This window comes from Centroberyx gerrardi, chromosome 8 (assembly GCF_048128805.1).
Source record: "Centroberyx gerrardi isolate f3 chromosome 8, fCenGer3.hap1.cur.20231027, whole genome shotgun sequence".
In the NCBI taxonomy this organism is placed as follows: domain Eukaryota; kingdom Metazoa; phylum Chordata; class Actinopteri; order Beryciformes; family Berycidae; genus Centroberyx; species Centroberyx gerrardi.
In genome coordinates, this window is record NC_136004.1 from 8,789,138 (window position 1) to 8,803,387 (window position 14,250).

Below are 14,250 nucleotides of genomic sequence, written 5' to 3' on the forward strand. Positions count from 1 at the left end.
CAACTACTCATTACAAAGTATGGCGTGTTGTTTAAACACAGCACACCTGTTGTCTGTCCTATATGTATGGTGGCACTCAGTTTAATAATAAAGTATTTCGTATCATACAGCATGTGTGAGGCAGTAAGTTAAATTGAACAATTTTACTTAAAATTCAGTGGAATATTCAAATCAGTGGTGTAATTCAGATAAAACCTGGCCATTATACATGCTACAGTCTCCACGTTAACAAATATACCATACACCATTGGTGGTCTAACTGATGGGTGCACAATGCTGAAATAACTTCACAGAAAAAAGTTGAAAATGCAGCATGTTTATTCAAACAGAAAAACAAGTTGCACATAAATCAGCCTCATTCCACAGAAGACACCACTTCCTGTAAAGAAAAAGAAAGTCATGCTGTCATCCCATAAGCACAGTAAAATAAATTGGGAGCTGCTGAAGCTACAGTAGTTTCTGGGAAGTTTACCTCTGCCATGTCTGTTTCGGTTGGGGCAGGTTGTGTACTGGGGGCAGTCTCAGCTTTGTTCTCCAGGTCGGTCATACTAGTTTCCTTCACCATTGGACTGGCTCTCCTGGAGGAGAGAAATACAAGTATGTAGTTTCTATGCCACCCTTTCCGTACAATGAGAAATGACTTGTTGCTATATTAGTATTAAAGTAGGCTCTTGTTATGAAAATGGAGGCTTATCTTTTCTTTTGGTACTTAAGGGATAGCCCCCAGTTTCTCTCTACTTTTCCTTCCATCTCCCTAAAATGGCTTGTTAGCATTGTACATTGACACCATCTGGCACAGCCAACAACAAACTTGTGGCTACCTGTGCCCCTTGGTTTCAATGAGGAATGCTATCAGCAAGCCATTTTTGGGAAGCTGAAGGAAAAAAAAAAAAACTTCTCCCCATTGCGTCTGGTGAAGAAAAATTAAAATTTAACATTTCAGGGCATCTCTTTAATATCAAGTTTCTTACTTGTGCAGTAACATTGTACTCTTTTTTTAAGTGGGATAGGAGGGTTTGTCTTTAAGTGAGCATATCAGAAAAACCTTGTGCTGGCATTCTTCTTCCTCTTAACCACCACTGCCAGGATGGCAATGACCACCACTCCCGCACAGACGCCTGCTGCCCCATAGACGATGGGACCCTGCATGGTCTTCAGGAGATGGTCCTGGCAGGAGTCACCACTGTAGCCCAGGGAACACACGCAGCTGGTGTCCCCGTTGCTTTCTACACAGTGTCCATTGCCACTGCAGCGACTCTGGCTGCACTGCTGGGCGTCCAGGTTCATGAGCTGGCTGCTGACGTTCAGGGTGGTGATGGTCAGGCCAGGGGCTTCAGGCGGAGGAGGAGGAGGGGAGGGAGGAGGGGGCGAGGAGCTGGGAGGCTGGGTAGGAGCAGTGGCCTTGGCTCCTGTCCCCTGCTTCAGATGGACACCTGAGACAAGAGGAGGGGAACGCTAGAAAAGTTTCCATCCAAGGACATGTGGACTTGCAGGAAAAAAAAAAAAAAAAAAAAAAAGAAAGGGACCTTCCCCAAACTAAATGATGATGCAGATAATTTGCAAGGGCCATGTCAAAATTTGAGGGTTTTTTTTTTTTTTTTAGACAATAAGTTGATTACAGTTGCTGCTGAAATATGCAACTTTTAACACGTTACAATAAGAGTAAATAAAATATATTATACATGACCTGTGTGTCCTTGTGTGTACATACCTAAATGTGTTGTTCAATGATGTTTGGCATGTTTTGGGGCGTAGCCTACACCGTTTGCTGCGGCCGTAGCCATCAGTGAGCTAGTTGTGGCTATCAAGGTGTGTCTAGCAGCCACAGTGCAGGGACGTCAGAGTTAACAGTGAATATCAGCATTGTTTGTTTGTTTTTATTGCAGATTATCTGTGTTCTGCTTCTTCAACACCTGTTGTGGCTTTACGGTGCCAGTTACCAATTACAATAAGCCTCAGGGCAGATACTTATATTTCAAGGTAAATGGCTCATCAAAATGAGGTACAAGTGTTGGGTGTGAACTTAACCAACTTGAGGGGAGGGGGGCAGGACTAGGATACACTTGCCTCAAGGGGAAAGTTGCATATTGTAGCTTTAAGTAGCATGACTTCTACTTAAATTATGGTCCTCTTTCCACCTGTGACTGTTGCTACTGTAAGGACTATAAAGACTTACAGTTCTCGTCTGAATGGTCAGGACAGTCTACATGCCCGTTACAGAACTTCTCAACAGGGTGGCATGGGAGTCCACCCAGACAGGGCCTGCTGCCAGCTGGGCAGCTCTGCCCCGGGGTGCAGTGGGTGGCGTTCACCAAGATGTGGTCGTCGGTGCACTTGCATGTTCGACCTCCTGGTCTGGCGAGGCACAAGTGCTGGCAGTTTCCATTGTTTACTGTGCACTGGTTGGAACCTGCCAAGAAGAAGATGTCAGTGTTTGTCAGACGTGGGCTAATCAATTGGAATTTTTATTATGGTTTTGTTATTTTGCCTGCTTTGATGCAAGATAGGTGCTGCCCTAAGGTTTGAACAACCACAGAAAAGCATTTCAAAGTCAGTTTAGTATTCTTTTGTGCAACTGATCACCTACCTAACACCATCTGATTTGTCCTGAGGTGGTAAACTCTACCCTTTTTGTATTCCAAGCAGGCTATAATGAACTCTAAAGAATCATTTGACACCACTATGTGACCCAGGTGTTCTGGTGTGTGGTTTCCTCACATACCAGTCTGGCTGGACTTGCTGTACGCCTTCAAGCTGGCCACTTCTGTGCTGACCTCGAACCACAGTTTGTTCTGCTGCTGCTCATCTCTGTACCAGAGCTTGGCCTTGTCTGAAGGAGAATGTAACATAAAACAAGGTACCACAAAAGTTGCCACCAGTGGGTTAAATACATGCCAAAGTATTTTATGCCAATGAAATTCATAAGATGTTCGCAACTGACATCAGCTCATATTTAAATAATATTTTTAATTGACCCTCTGGATGATTGCATTCCAGGCTCAGAGAGACTAGGCTTAATGTTTGCATAGGGAAACCTTTTCTAAAACTATATTTAAGTATAGTGAATTAAACATGATTGATTCCATTCCATATAAAACAATTTGCCTTTGATTGGCATTAATTTAGTTACGGTATAGCAGCCTAGAGGTAAATGCCATGTTTTAATACAGTGAAGTTTTCTGTAGGTTTATAATCTTGGGCATTCAAAAACAGCTGTAATGTACCTATACAGCTGTAAAGGTAATGCAGGTAACTGTTGAAATTTTGCATTTGTCAATAGCAAAATTAATGCTGAATTTCTCATAAATGAATGCAACAAACATGGGCCCTAGTTGTCACTTGACCCAGAAGCTGTTCCCTGCGATCCACTATAGTTCCTGACCAAACAGTGCCACTTGCTGGCATTGGGAACACATGACATGGCATGAGGTGTTGAACCTGTCATACATATAAAGACTGTTACCACTGACTGTCACCCAGAGCAGCATGTCATCACTCAGTGCCAGAGCAGCCAGGCCATCACCAGCCTTGAACTCTTTGTACCCAGAACCATCAAGCTGGACAGAGCTGATGACCCCTGAACCTGGGAAACAATTGGTTTGTTTTAGTGTTTAGGACAACCAATTTGTTAATATGAAGAGTTTCATTCCACAATGAGACCCACCATTGAAAAATGTGATGCCTACACACACAAAATGATTCATAGCTCAAACTTAAAATGGGACTGACTAAATGGTTCCACGTGATTTTTACAGACCAAATCCTCTTTGAAAAAGATTGATGAACTTTAGACATTGAGTGTTTTTTGCAAAATGGACAATTAGCATTTCAGAATTGAACTCATGATGCATGGAAATTAGTTCAATTAGAATTTTCTACAACCATAAAGAGAAAACTCCTTACTGGTATCAGCCCAGTAGATTTGATCCCCATTATTGGAGAAGACCAAAGATGTGGGCTGGACAGCGTCCTTCCACACTACGCCTCGCTCAGCACCATCCATGTGGGCACACTCTACAGTGGCCAGGGTACCTGCATCCTGCTGACCCACGTTAATGAAACATACTCTCCCACTGGGAGGGTGGAGGGCGATGGACTCTAGACCGCCGATATCGTCCTTGATCAGCACAGCAGTGTGTGCACCAGTGGCGGAGGTGACCTGCAGCCGTGGCTGTTTGCTGCTGCTCCAGTAGACGTTGAGTGTTATCCAGTCCAGGGCCATGGCGGTGATCGAGTCTCCCAGGAGTTTGAGGAGCTGGCCGCGAGAGGCCAGGTCCGTGTCCCTCAGCTTGAAGAGGCCCAGTGAAGTGGTGCCACCATCTGTCAGGAACAGGGTGTGGTCCCGCAGGCTGTAGTCCAACATGGACGCCTCATTGACGTTGGGCAGCTGCAGGGCCAGGTGTTCAGGCCAGCCCTTCAGCTCTACTGCTGTGTGTCGGGCCTGCAGGTAGATCTACAGAGAACATCAGCGGTTAAAATATCAATTAGTAAAATAGAGGGGTATATTCATACACTGATGTGATAAAATCAAAGTTATGATTTCCATAGCCACCACACATGCACAACTGATGTCCTGGTTTCATGATCATAGTAGGCCACTGATGGTGGGTGATGACCAGACATTTAGAGCAATGTAGATCACTTTAAGAGTTGGCTTTTTATGTTTTGTTTTTTTCGTAGGCATTAAGCACGTTTTAGGGTTTGGACTTCTGTCTCATAATGTATAGACTGCATCTTAGCTGCTGTGTGATAGCAACCAAATTTCCCCTTGGGGATTACCAATGTATATATTGTGCAAATTAGAATGAAACTATGCATTATAGCAAGACCTGGGTGACAGTGGAGGGAGACAGGATCAGCAGGAACGCAGAGTTGACCAGGTTGGAGCAGGTCAGGCCATCTTCAGCCAGTAGAAGACCAGAGGGACACTTGCATACAGCCTTGGGTCCCGGAGCCAACACACACAAGTGGGAGCAGTACATCTTCTCGCAGGGGCTCTCAGTGGCCATCTGTAGCAACGGGTGGATGATCTGCAACCAAGGCATGGTAGGGGAAAAGGCATGCCGTCAAGATCCATCAGCATTCAAGCTACCTTAATTAGGCTCCCAGCAAGAGTGTCATAACAAAAGCAAAGCCAATGATGCATGCAAGAAGATTAATACCAACTACAGCAGTAGAAAGTAATTTGTTTCAAGGCTTAATCATAACCCATTACATCATTTCCAAAGGACCATGCTAAAAATTAGTAATCATTGATATTTGGAGAAAGTTTTCAAACATACAAAGTAATTTTTAGCAAGCTACTCTGAATAGGTTCCACAAGTACTCTTACTTGAATCAAATTTATTTCAAGTAAAAGCTTTTCATTTGAGTATTATATCGCTACTATTTCCACCCCTGCCCAACTATCCTTAATGAGGAATATTTTGCTTGCCTTCACACCAAAAGGTTGTCTTGGCCTTTTGAGGAGAACCTGGCGGTTTTTGCCAGTGATCTTATGGGCGGCCTGCACAGTCCGCTTCTTGGCATCAGACCAGTAGAGCATGTCATTGAACACAGCCAGGGAGAATGGGTTGGTGGTCTCCTTCATCTGTAGGATCTGAATACGGCAGAATAGAAAAGTCAAATACACACACATTTTATCTACACACGATATATACATCGTAGACTACAATTGGCAAACTACATATATGAATTCAATTTTCTATAGCTTTGTGCTTTCAAGCAGTTTGGTAGTCAGTATGAATGCAGCTATAGATGAAGAGTAGTGAACTAGAAGAGCATCCAGTGTACTGCGGTGGTGCATTCCATTTCAGTCTGAACTACAAGTGCCACTTGTGTCGTCACCATACTAGTGGAGCCATTTATAGTTTTTGGGAAGGAATGAGGACATTTTTCACTTTGATATTGACTGTAGTGTTGATTTTTAAATCAATCAATCATTTTTAAGTATATACACACACACACACACACACACACTAATGTTGTCTATACAAACTAGCTTAAACTATACATACTAACGTGGTCTGTACAAACCGATTAACATGCAAGTCTGACCACTGTCTGATTAATGTACAGTACATAATCTCCTACTGGACAGTTTGTGATTTGGGAGGTAATGTGCCCACCAGCACTCCTGCTGATTGCATTCATGTTGAGAAAATAATTTCTTATTAACTATTAACTAAATGAACTTAACCAGAACAGTCATTTTTGAATTGATTAACCTAACTTGCAATGAATTTCATTGCTATAAAATATGAAAATTGGGCTGCTCAAGATGAATTTGTTTGCAATCAAAGGAAACTGTTTTCATATAGACATGGAATCACTCTGGTCTAACTCCATGTACTAAATTCCCGATGGAGAGGTCAAGCCTTCTCTCACAGACACTGAAAACAACCAGAGGACGACTCTCCCCTCCCCATTTGGTCTACCTGGATGTCATCTCCATCCAGCGTGGCGGATCCTATAGCCTTCAGCCTCTCATCTGTCCAGTAGACTCTGTCTGAGATGGTGTCCACAGCCACGCCGCCTGGCCAGCCCAGACTGGACTTGACCACCGCCCTCCTCTGCGACCCGTCCATCCCAGCCCGCTCAATCTTCACTACGTTACCAATCTCTGACCAGAACATCAGCCTGGGACAAAAAAAAAAAAAAAAACAGAAAACGGTAACAAAAAATATACTAAAAGGCCAACTAAAGACATGTTTGCTTTAAAGTGCTGTTCTTCTCATCAAAATAAATAAATCCTAGAACATTCATAGGTCTGTCAAGGTGTACAAGGCTGCACAACACTGACCCCTTTTGTGGCAGCAGCGCCAGAGAGTGGGGCTGGTCCAAGTCTTCATCCAGGATGACACTGTGGTCCAGTGTTTTGGCAGTGGCTGTGGTCAGTCGGACGGCAACAATCTGACTAGTCACCCCATCGATCCAGTACACATTCCTGCCAAGCCAGTCCACTGCTACAGAATCAGACCTGACACCTGTGGAGAGAAAGGGGATGGCAGGGTTGGCTTGTGGTTACAGACTGTCCCGTATGTCACAGGTTTGATTCCCGTGACAGCCAGTGGGTGTCTATTAATAGCCACATGTCCTGTCAAAGCACCCTTGAGCAAAGACACTGAACACCTAGCTGTTAAGTCATTTTAAGTCACTCTACACTTGAGACATTTAACTGATGCTCTTATCTAATGTATTTTTTTTAAATATTAGACCACTTTAAGGAAAATAACATTTGCCAGGATCACCACCCCAATGGATTTTCAAAAGGCTAATGCATGTTCTTCAACTAACCACTCTGGTCTGTGCTTGTGTTGGACCAACCTTTGATTAGAATTCCCTTGGTCTTCTGGTCCAGCGAAGACCACCTGATGCTCTCAGAGTCCAGACTGACCCAGAAGACTTTCTGCTCCCTCCAGTCGTAGTCCAGAGACAGGATGGCCTTCTTGGCCGAGGAAGACAACACGTCCAGGCTGCCGCTGCGCAGGCCGAACAGGAAGAGATCTGTCTGGACCGATGACAGCAGGAAGGGCTCAACTGAGGAGATCGTGACAGAAAGAGAATGTTATTACGGCTCTGGTTTCTCTTGGTCCCATTCAATGTGCCCTTTGACCCCGTATTTCACTTTGTTGCTGGAATGCTTCCCCCCCAAAAAAATTGCTTAGTGCCTAAAGAAACCATCACACTTATCACTTTACCAGTGATCTTGCAGTGGTGTCCATCCGCCTCCATAATATATCCTGGGTGGCACTGACACTGGTAGGAGCCTTGACTGTTGACACACAGCTGACTGCACACACTTGGGCGCCGGCCTTCACACTCATCAACATCAACACAGCTCACCCCGTCCTCCATGAGCCTGAAGCCTGCTGCACAGCCACATCTCTGCATAGCAAACGCCAAACACAGGTCAATCAGAGGAGCAACATCTTCATTAAACACTGATGAGTGGACAAGTTACTATACTGACCACATACACCAAATCAGTTTTTATTTGATCCAAGGAAAGCTTGCCATGTTCATACTTGGAGCTGATCAGCACAACCTGTTTTTTATTTATTTTTAAAATCACTAGATTGTTTATTCGTTTGTTCATTTATTTCTAATCATGGTCGATTCTGTCCTCCACATAGAGCAGCTCCACTGGAACAGTTGGGCATTAAGTGCATTACTCATGGGGACATTGACAATAGTTGAGGAAGGGCTGCGCATTACTCATTCACTTTCACCGTCCAGGTTTTCCCAGTTCATCCTGTAACCTTTCATCACAAGCCTGCTTCTCTAACTCTAGGTTACCACCACTGTCAAGTCAACATCAAGGTAAGTAAGGCTAGTGTGGAGCTGCAGGATCCTCACTGTTCCCTGTGGCGTGCTGTAGCAGCTCTGGGAGCAGCGGCTGCTCTCTGGACACTCGGTCTGGCAGCTCCCTCCCTCGTCTGAGCCGTCTGCACAGTTGGTGATCCCATTACACACCAGGGCCGGATCCAGGCACTCCTGACTGCCGCACTGGAACTGGTGAGGGAGGCAAGTCGACCCTCCACCTGGGTGCACACACACACTTTAACTCACTATTTTCATGTTAAATTCAGGAATTTATCCCCATCAACTAAAAACATGTGTGTAAATTTCATTTGTAGATACTGTAACCACATCAATTTGTTTCATTGTGGACTGTGAAATAAATGCAGTCTCTTGTCTCTTATGTATAGTGTGCTTGCCAATGTCAGTTTATTCTGTTGAACTTTTACGATGTACACTAATAACCAAGGTCAATTTTCAGTACATGCAAATGCAGCAGGCAGTTAAACTGATTCCACTGATTCCAGTAATTCCATTTGTATGACAATATATACAGAACATGCAACACTCATCTACTGAATTTGGTTGCAACGGGTTCTCTTGCCATCTATGCATTGTCACTGTTGAGTTTTGTTTAGTTGATTTGTCATTTTGAATGTGCAAATAAGCTACTCACACTCATTCTCGTCACTGCCGTCGTCACAGTCCTTCATGCCGTCACACTTCCAGGCTGTGGGTATGCACTTGGTCTTGGAGGTACAGGACCACTGGAACGCCCCACAGCTCAGTGCAGTCACAGGACAGTCCTGAAAGAGTAATCAATGGGTTATCTTCACAATGTTAATGGAATTGACATTTCAGTACCTTAAGGTCAAAAGCAGCATAAATGTACAAAAGAAATTAGCCTACCAGTACCAAACTGTCTCACCTTTCACATGGAAATTTAGTGTAGAAGAACAAGTAAATTGGAGTGAGACAAAATCTCCAGCTTAAAGTGGGAAACATCTTGCCTGAGATGGTTGAAAGAACAGTTTATGGACAGTCACTTTCCTGCACCCATAGTATTGAGTAACATGTATAGAGATCTGATTAACTTCAACTTGCCTTACAGCCTCTGTGCCATCATTGTTTTAACTGGCATCATGGTTTTCTAAATTGATCTTTCACCCTCTGAATTGACCCTCATACATCTCTGAAAATTATAAGAGGCAACAGGGAGGCCAAGTGGTTGTAGAGACCACTGCAGAAAACACTGAATCCCTACCAGCTCCATAGCTGCATTTTAAGTCCCAAGTTGTGTTTTTTTATCACCTCATCCACATACATTTCTGCCTCATGCATTTTTGATCATTTTGACCGCTTTCAATTGCTTCACTTAATTCAATCATTATGGCAGTGAACTAAATAAAATGTGAATACAGCCAGCTTCGGTGCAGCTGAGCTACCCAGCAGCGCTAGTCTTTGCTTACAAATTGAGAAATGCATTTCAGTCCCCCCAAATCTTTGAATAGATAAACCAATAAGCACTTAAACTAGCAGTTGTGTCAAAACATTATTGCTATTCCAAATGGAGACGTAGTGCCATCAACAATTCAGCACTAAGGTTTGCCTGCCAACCTCTGCTAACATGGGCTACTGCTGTCTGGAAAGTCATGTCGCCCTCTAGTGATTGTCTTTAAAGCTCAGTGAGACAAGGCTTGACCTGTCCATAGGGAATTTGAAAATTTGCATTACCAAGCACAAGGACTTAGAATAAATCAAGTAAGATTATATGGAAGTACATTCATTGTCTAAGTTACAATTTAACCACCTATGCACAAACATGTTGTGGTAAAGTTTATGCAAGTAATTACTAAAATTATTTTGCATTTCCTACTAAGAAATTGAATGGGTGCCAACACCTTTCCCCCCTCACTGTACTGAAAAAACTGACGTCAATAAATTAAAAACTGACAAATACACATGTACTGAATTGCTCCACATCTGATTGTAATATAGCTAAGGGAATATGGCATGAATATGGTCCTTCAACCTTCTCGGGTATTGCAATTTGATGAGCTTATAGGATTGCATTTTCTGATCCTCAGAGCTTATAACTCAAAACCTTTAAAACATTGAACTGTTGGAGAAATGTTTATACTTTTGCCCAGCCAATACCAACTGCCAGTTTTGATGCAAATGCATCCCAACGCCCACCTTCTCATCGGAGCCATCTTTGCAGTCCTGGTCTCCATCGCAGATCCACTCCTGTACCAGACACTCCTTGCTCTGAGGGCAGAGGCGCTTGGTGGTGCAGACCGGCGGTTTGGTGCAGCTCTCCTCATCCGAGCGGTCCCAGCAGTCTGGGTGGCCGTCACAGTGCATGGTGGCCGACACACACTGGCCACTGGTACACTTAAACTCACTGTCACTGCAGTCCACATCAGCTACAGAGAGGGGGGGCAAGGGCAGCATTACACAGGGTTCCTATATAAGTAGGTCTGGAAAGCATGGACAGTGATTCCTGTGTAGTAACCCTGATGATATGTTCAATTTTGTCACTCACTGATCTTTGCCACATTGCCAAATAAACCTCTCAGTGAGTCTTAATCCAGTTAGATGTCTTTTTCCTAGTTCAACGTATGACAACATACCGCAGTTTGCCTCATCGCTGCCGTCCAAACAGTCCTTCTCCCCGTCACAGAGGAAGCTGTTAGGGAGGCAGCGGTTCTTGTCGTCACACTGGTGGGCACAGCCTTCCACACGCTCGGCACACCCCAGTTCATCAGAGCGGTCCTGACACTGGGGCACACCGTCACACACCTGGCCCAGGTCGATGCACTTCTTCCCATGAGCACACTGGAACTGGCCTGAGGCACACGTGGACTAGTTAGGACAGTGGCAGGGGTTTGCACATAGAAATCACTGATGACTGTGGGGGCCATTTGAGTCTGATGGGCTATAATAGAAATGCCAGTAAACAATAAAGCTCACCAGAGGGCAGTAAAGTCACATTGACAACCCCTGCTAAATGTTCATGTGGTAAAAGATGAACCCGCTCATTTACCTGTTTGACATTCTGATGAGCATTCCCCCTCATCTGAGCCATCTCTGCAGTCTGCCTCTCCGTCACAGACGTGGCTGTAGAGGATGCACTCGCTGTTGTCTTTGCACAGCATGGAGCCCAGGGGACACTTGGCGGGGCCGGCAGGCACAGAGGTCGTGCCGGTCCCTTTACCCCTCTCATCTTCGCTTGCCTCCGTGTCCTCTGATTCAGGAGCCATATGAGGAGGATGAACATTAGGATTCAAAGCTTCATCATCAAAGAAGGAATCAATGTTTGTAGCAGGGGGTTGACGGATAATCAAACTAAACATGATTTTTACAAGATGTGTGATGTTTTCCCCCTCTCTTCCTCTCCTTCAGGAGACGCCTCATTATCATTTTCCTTACATGTCAGTTATGCATTTTGTTAGACTATTTATGGCCTTGCTGGTATTTGTTGCCATTTGATTTGTTATCAGGGATTTAGTGGAGTGGCACCTAAACTCTACCTACCTTTTTAGCCTGATAAATCTTTTTATGGCATAAATTCATAGCATACATCATCCAAGTAGTGTCAAAGTGATGTAAATTGCATGATGGGGTATTTTAAGGGGTAAAACTAATTAATGCCTTGATGAAAATGTTGTTTATATTGGTGGTTGTGTCAGCTTATGATGATCACTTACTAAAGGTTAGTTTGCCAGCCTTTTTATTTACCACTACATCACTGTTTGTTATCCAGTTGAGTTGTGTCTTGTTGTATCTTGACTTTTCTTCTTTTGAGGCAATTTTTCAAGCCTATATGGTTCATCTTAGCTGCACAATATATTTTTTTCCCATTAGTACGTGCAAATGAGTTAAATAAACTAAGGCTCCATCCTCAGATCGTTACAACCTACCACAGTTGGCCTCATCTGAGCCATCCAAACAGTCCTTCTCCCCGTCACAGAGGAAGTTGGCAGGTAAGCAGCGGCTCTTGTCGTCACACTGGTGAACGCAGCCCTCCGTTTTCTTCATACACCCCAGTTCATCAGAGCGGTCCTGACACTGGGGCACACCGTCACACACCTGGCTAAGGTCTATGCACTTCTTCCCATGAGCACACTGGAACTGGCCTGTTGGGTTGGAGGCAACATTTGACATTATAAACAGACACGCAGTGGTTTCCACCTAGGCAAAGTTTTAATAGAGATCAGCTGTGCTTGGATTCAAATCGTTCTGTCTTAGAAGTTACACAGAGCATTGAAACATAAGTGGGAAAACAAAATGGTTACAACAGAATATGAGGTAGGGATAGGCCAGAGCAGTCGACTAGTCGGTCAACAACAGACTATTTGACTAGGCTTATTGATCGTTTTTTGTTTCATTCTTGACATGGACCTAAGGTTTATTTTGATTAACAAAGTATATTTTACACGATGTTACTAGTGTTTTCATGTCTCCTAATTTGATAGAAGTCAATATGGCCTAAATCTATATTTTGAACCTGCCTATTCATCTTTTTTGTGACAATGCCAAAGTTGCCTAATCCCACCAGTTTTATAAAGGTTGTGGAAAGCCGTCTTAAATATGCCCTATTAAAGTTTCATCATTCATCTAAAATATGTAATCACAGAGAAATTGTAAACTAGACCAAAGCTGCAGGTTTATGTTCAACAGGAGCACAAAGGAAGGAATAGACCAGGAATATCTTACTGCCTATCCACAGTACAGCCTAATACAGGCCTTTCTTGAGACCGACTACTCAACTAATTGTTTGGACAACCACCAGACTAGTTTACCTTGAAATTTTTTTTTTTTTTAACTTTTGCACATCCCTAATATGAGGATGTATTTTGCACAGTTACGTCTGCCAGAAACCCACTTGTTTATCGTTTACAGCCCTTAGTATTTTTCTTATTTGAGAGAGCAAGAAGGCTGAGAGAGACCTATTGGGGAGACGCAGGAGAAAGGTTTCTAGCAGAATTTGTTAGGCTAGTGGGGGTACATGTGGTTCAAGAGTCAGGAGTGTGAAGCAGACCTGGGTCAAATCATATTTTGTTGCTGCCAGGTGAAAACCTTGCGTCACCCATCTGGCTGAGCAGGCTAAAACAAACCACAACAAGTATTTACAGATACCATTTGACCCAGCTCAGGTCACAACCATGCACCATCTGTGGACACCATCTAGTACCTTGTTCGCATCCTAATGCACAGTCCTCTTCATCTGAACCGTCCCTGCAGTCGGGCTCTCCATCACACACGTGGCTGTAGAGTACACACTCTGAGCCATCCTTGCACAGCTTGGAGCCCAGGCCACACTTCAAGGGAGTGCTTCCAGCTGACACAACTGTTAGGATCAAGTGAGCAGAAAAGGACAAAATTAATTCAGTGTAATAGTGAAGATTTCAACTGCTGATATGACCCTCATTTTATGTCTGAACTTGTAGAAATACTAATACTAATTGAATAATACATTCAAATGATTACAGTCTAATCAGGTTATTTGTGTAGAAAGTAAGAGTTTTTGCTACACCTGGCTCACCTTGCAAGGACCCTGATAACTGCAATATCACTACACAAAGAAACAAACATACATTCATAGCTACAGATAAAATAAAATTGACCAAATGTTACAAAGTGCTTACTGTTGCATTTTATAATGCTGCCAGGTGAGGTCAATACAATCTAATTGAACGCCTGAATGGGGGGAGGAGCTATTGGTGCTTGCCGAATATTCAAGAGACCATCATGAACAACCAGTTTTTATGGGCAATACGTCAATGTAAACTCGTGTTGGAGAATATAATCTTCAAACAATAAACATATACGAGTGAGTTTGTGTGCTTGTAATCTAGGCTATAGTTCTGTTTTGCAGAATGCTGCAAGTATTGATTTATTGGCCTGTCAAAATGCTTTCTTTAGTTAATGGAGAAAAAAATCCTA

The 14,250-nt window shown here is 43.6% G+C and overlaps 1 protein-coding gene across 1 annotated transcript; it reads right to left on the reverse strand.

Annotated features, from left to right (window-relative positions):
- Window positions 1–355: 355 nt before the first annotated feature.
- lrp13a (low-density lipoprotein receptor related-protein 13 a) lies at window positions 356–13,907 on the reverse strand. The gene is made up of 19 exons (XM_071922276.2): window positions 13,850–13,907; window positions 13,499–13,654; window positions 10,935–11,150; window positions 10,498–10,727; window positions 8,978–9,107; window positions 8,359–8,543; window positions 7,696–7,887; window positions 7,327–7,534; window positions 6,803–6,986; window positions 6,438–6,639; window positions 5,435–5,599; window positions 4,830–5,030; window positions 3,904–4,453; window positions 3,464–3,583; window positions 2,723–2,830; window positions 2,177–2,410; window positions 1,046–1,433; window positions 473–578; window positions 356–379 (listed from the first exon to the last, which is right to left on the reverse strand). Exons 1-19 carry the CDS (start codon window positions 13,905–13,907, stop codon window positions 356–358), a joined length of 3,657 nt encoding a protein of 1,218 aa, XP_071778377.2.
- Between the last annotated feature and the right edge of the window lie 343 nt (window positions 13,908–14,250).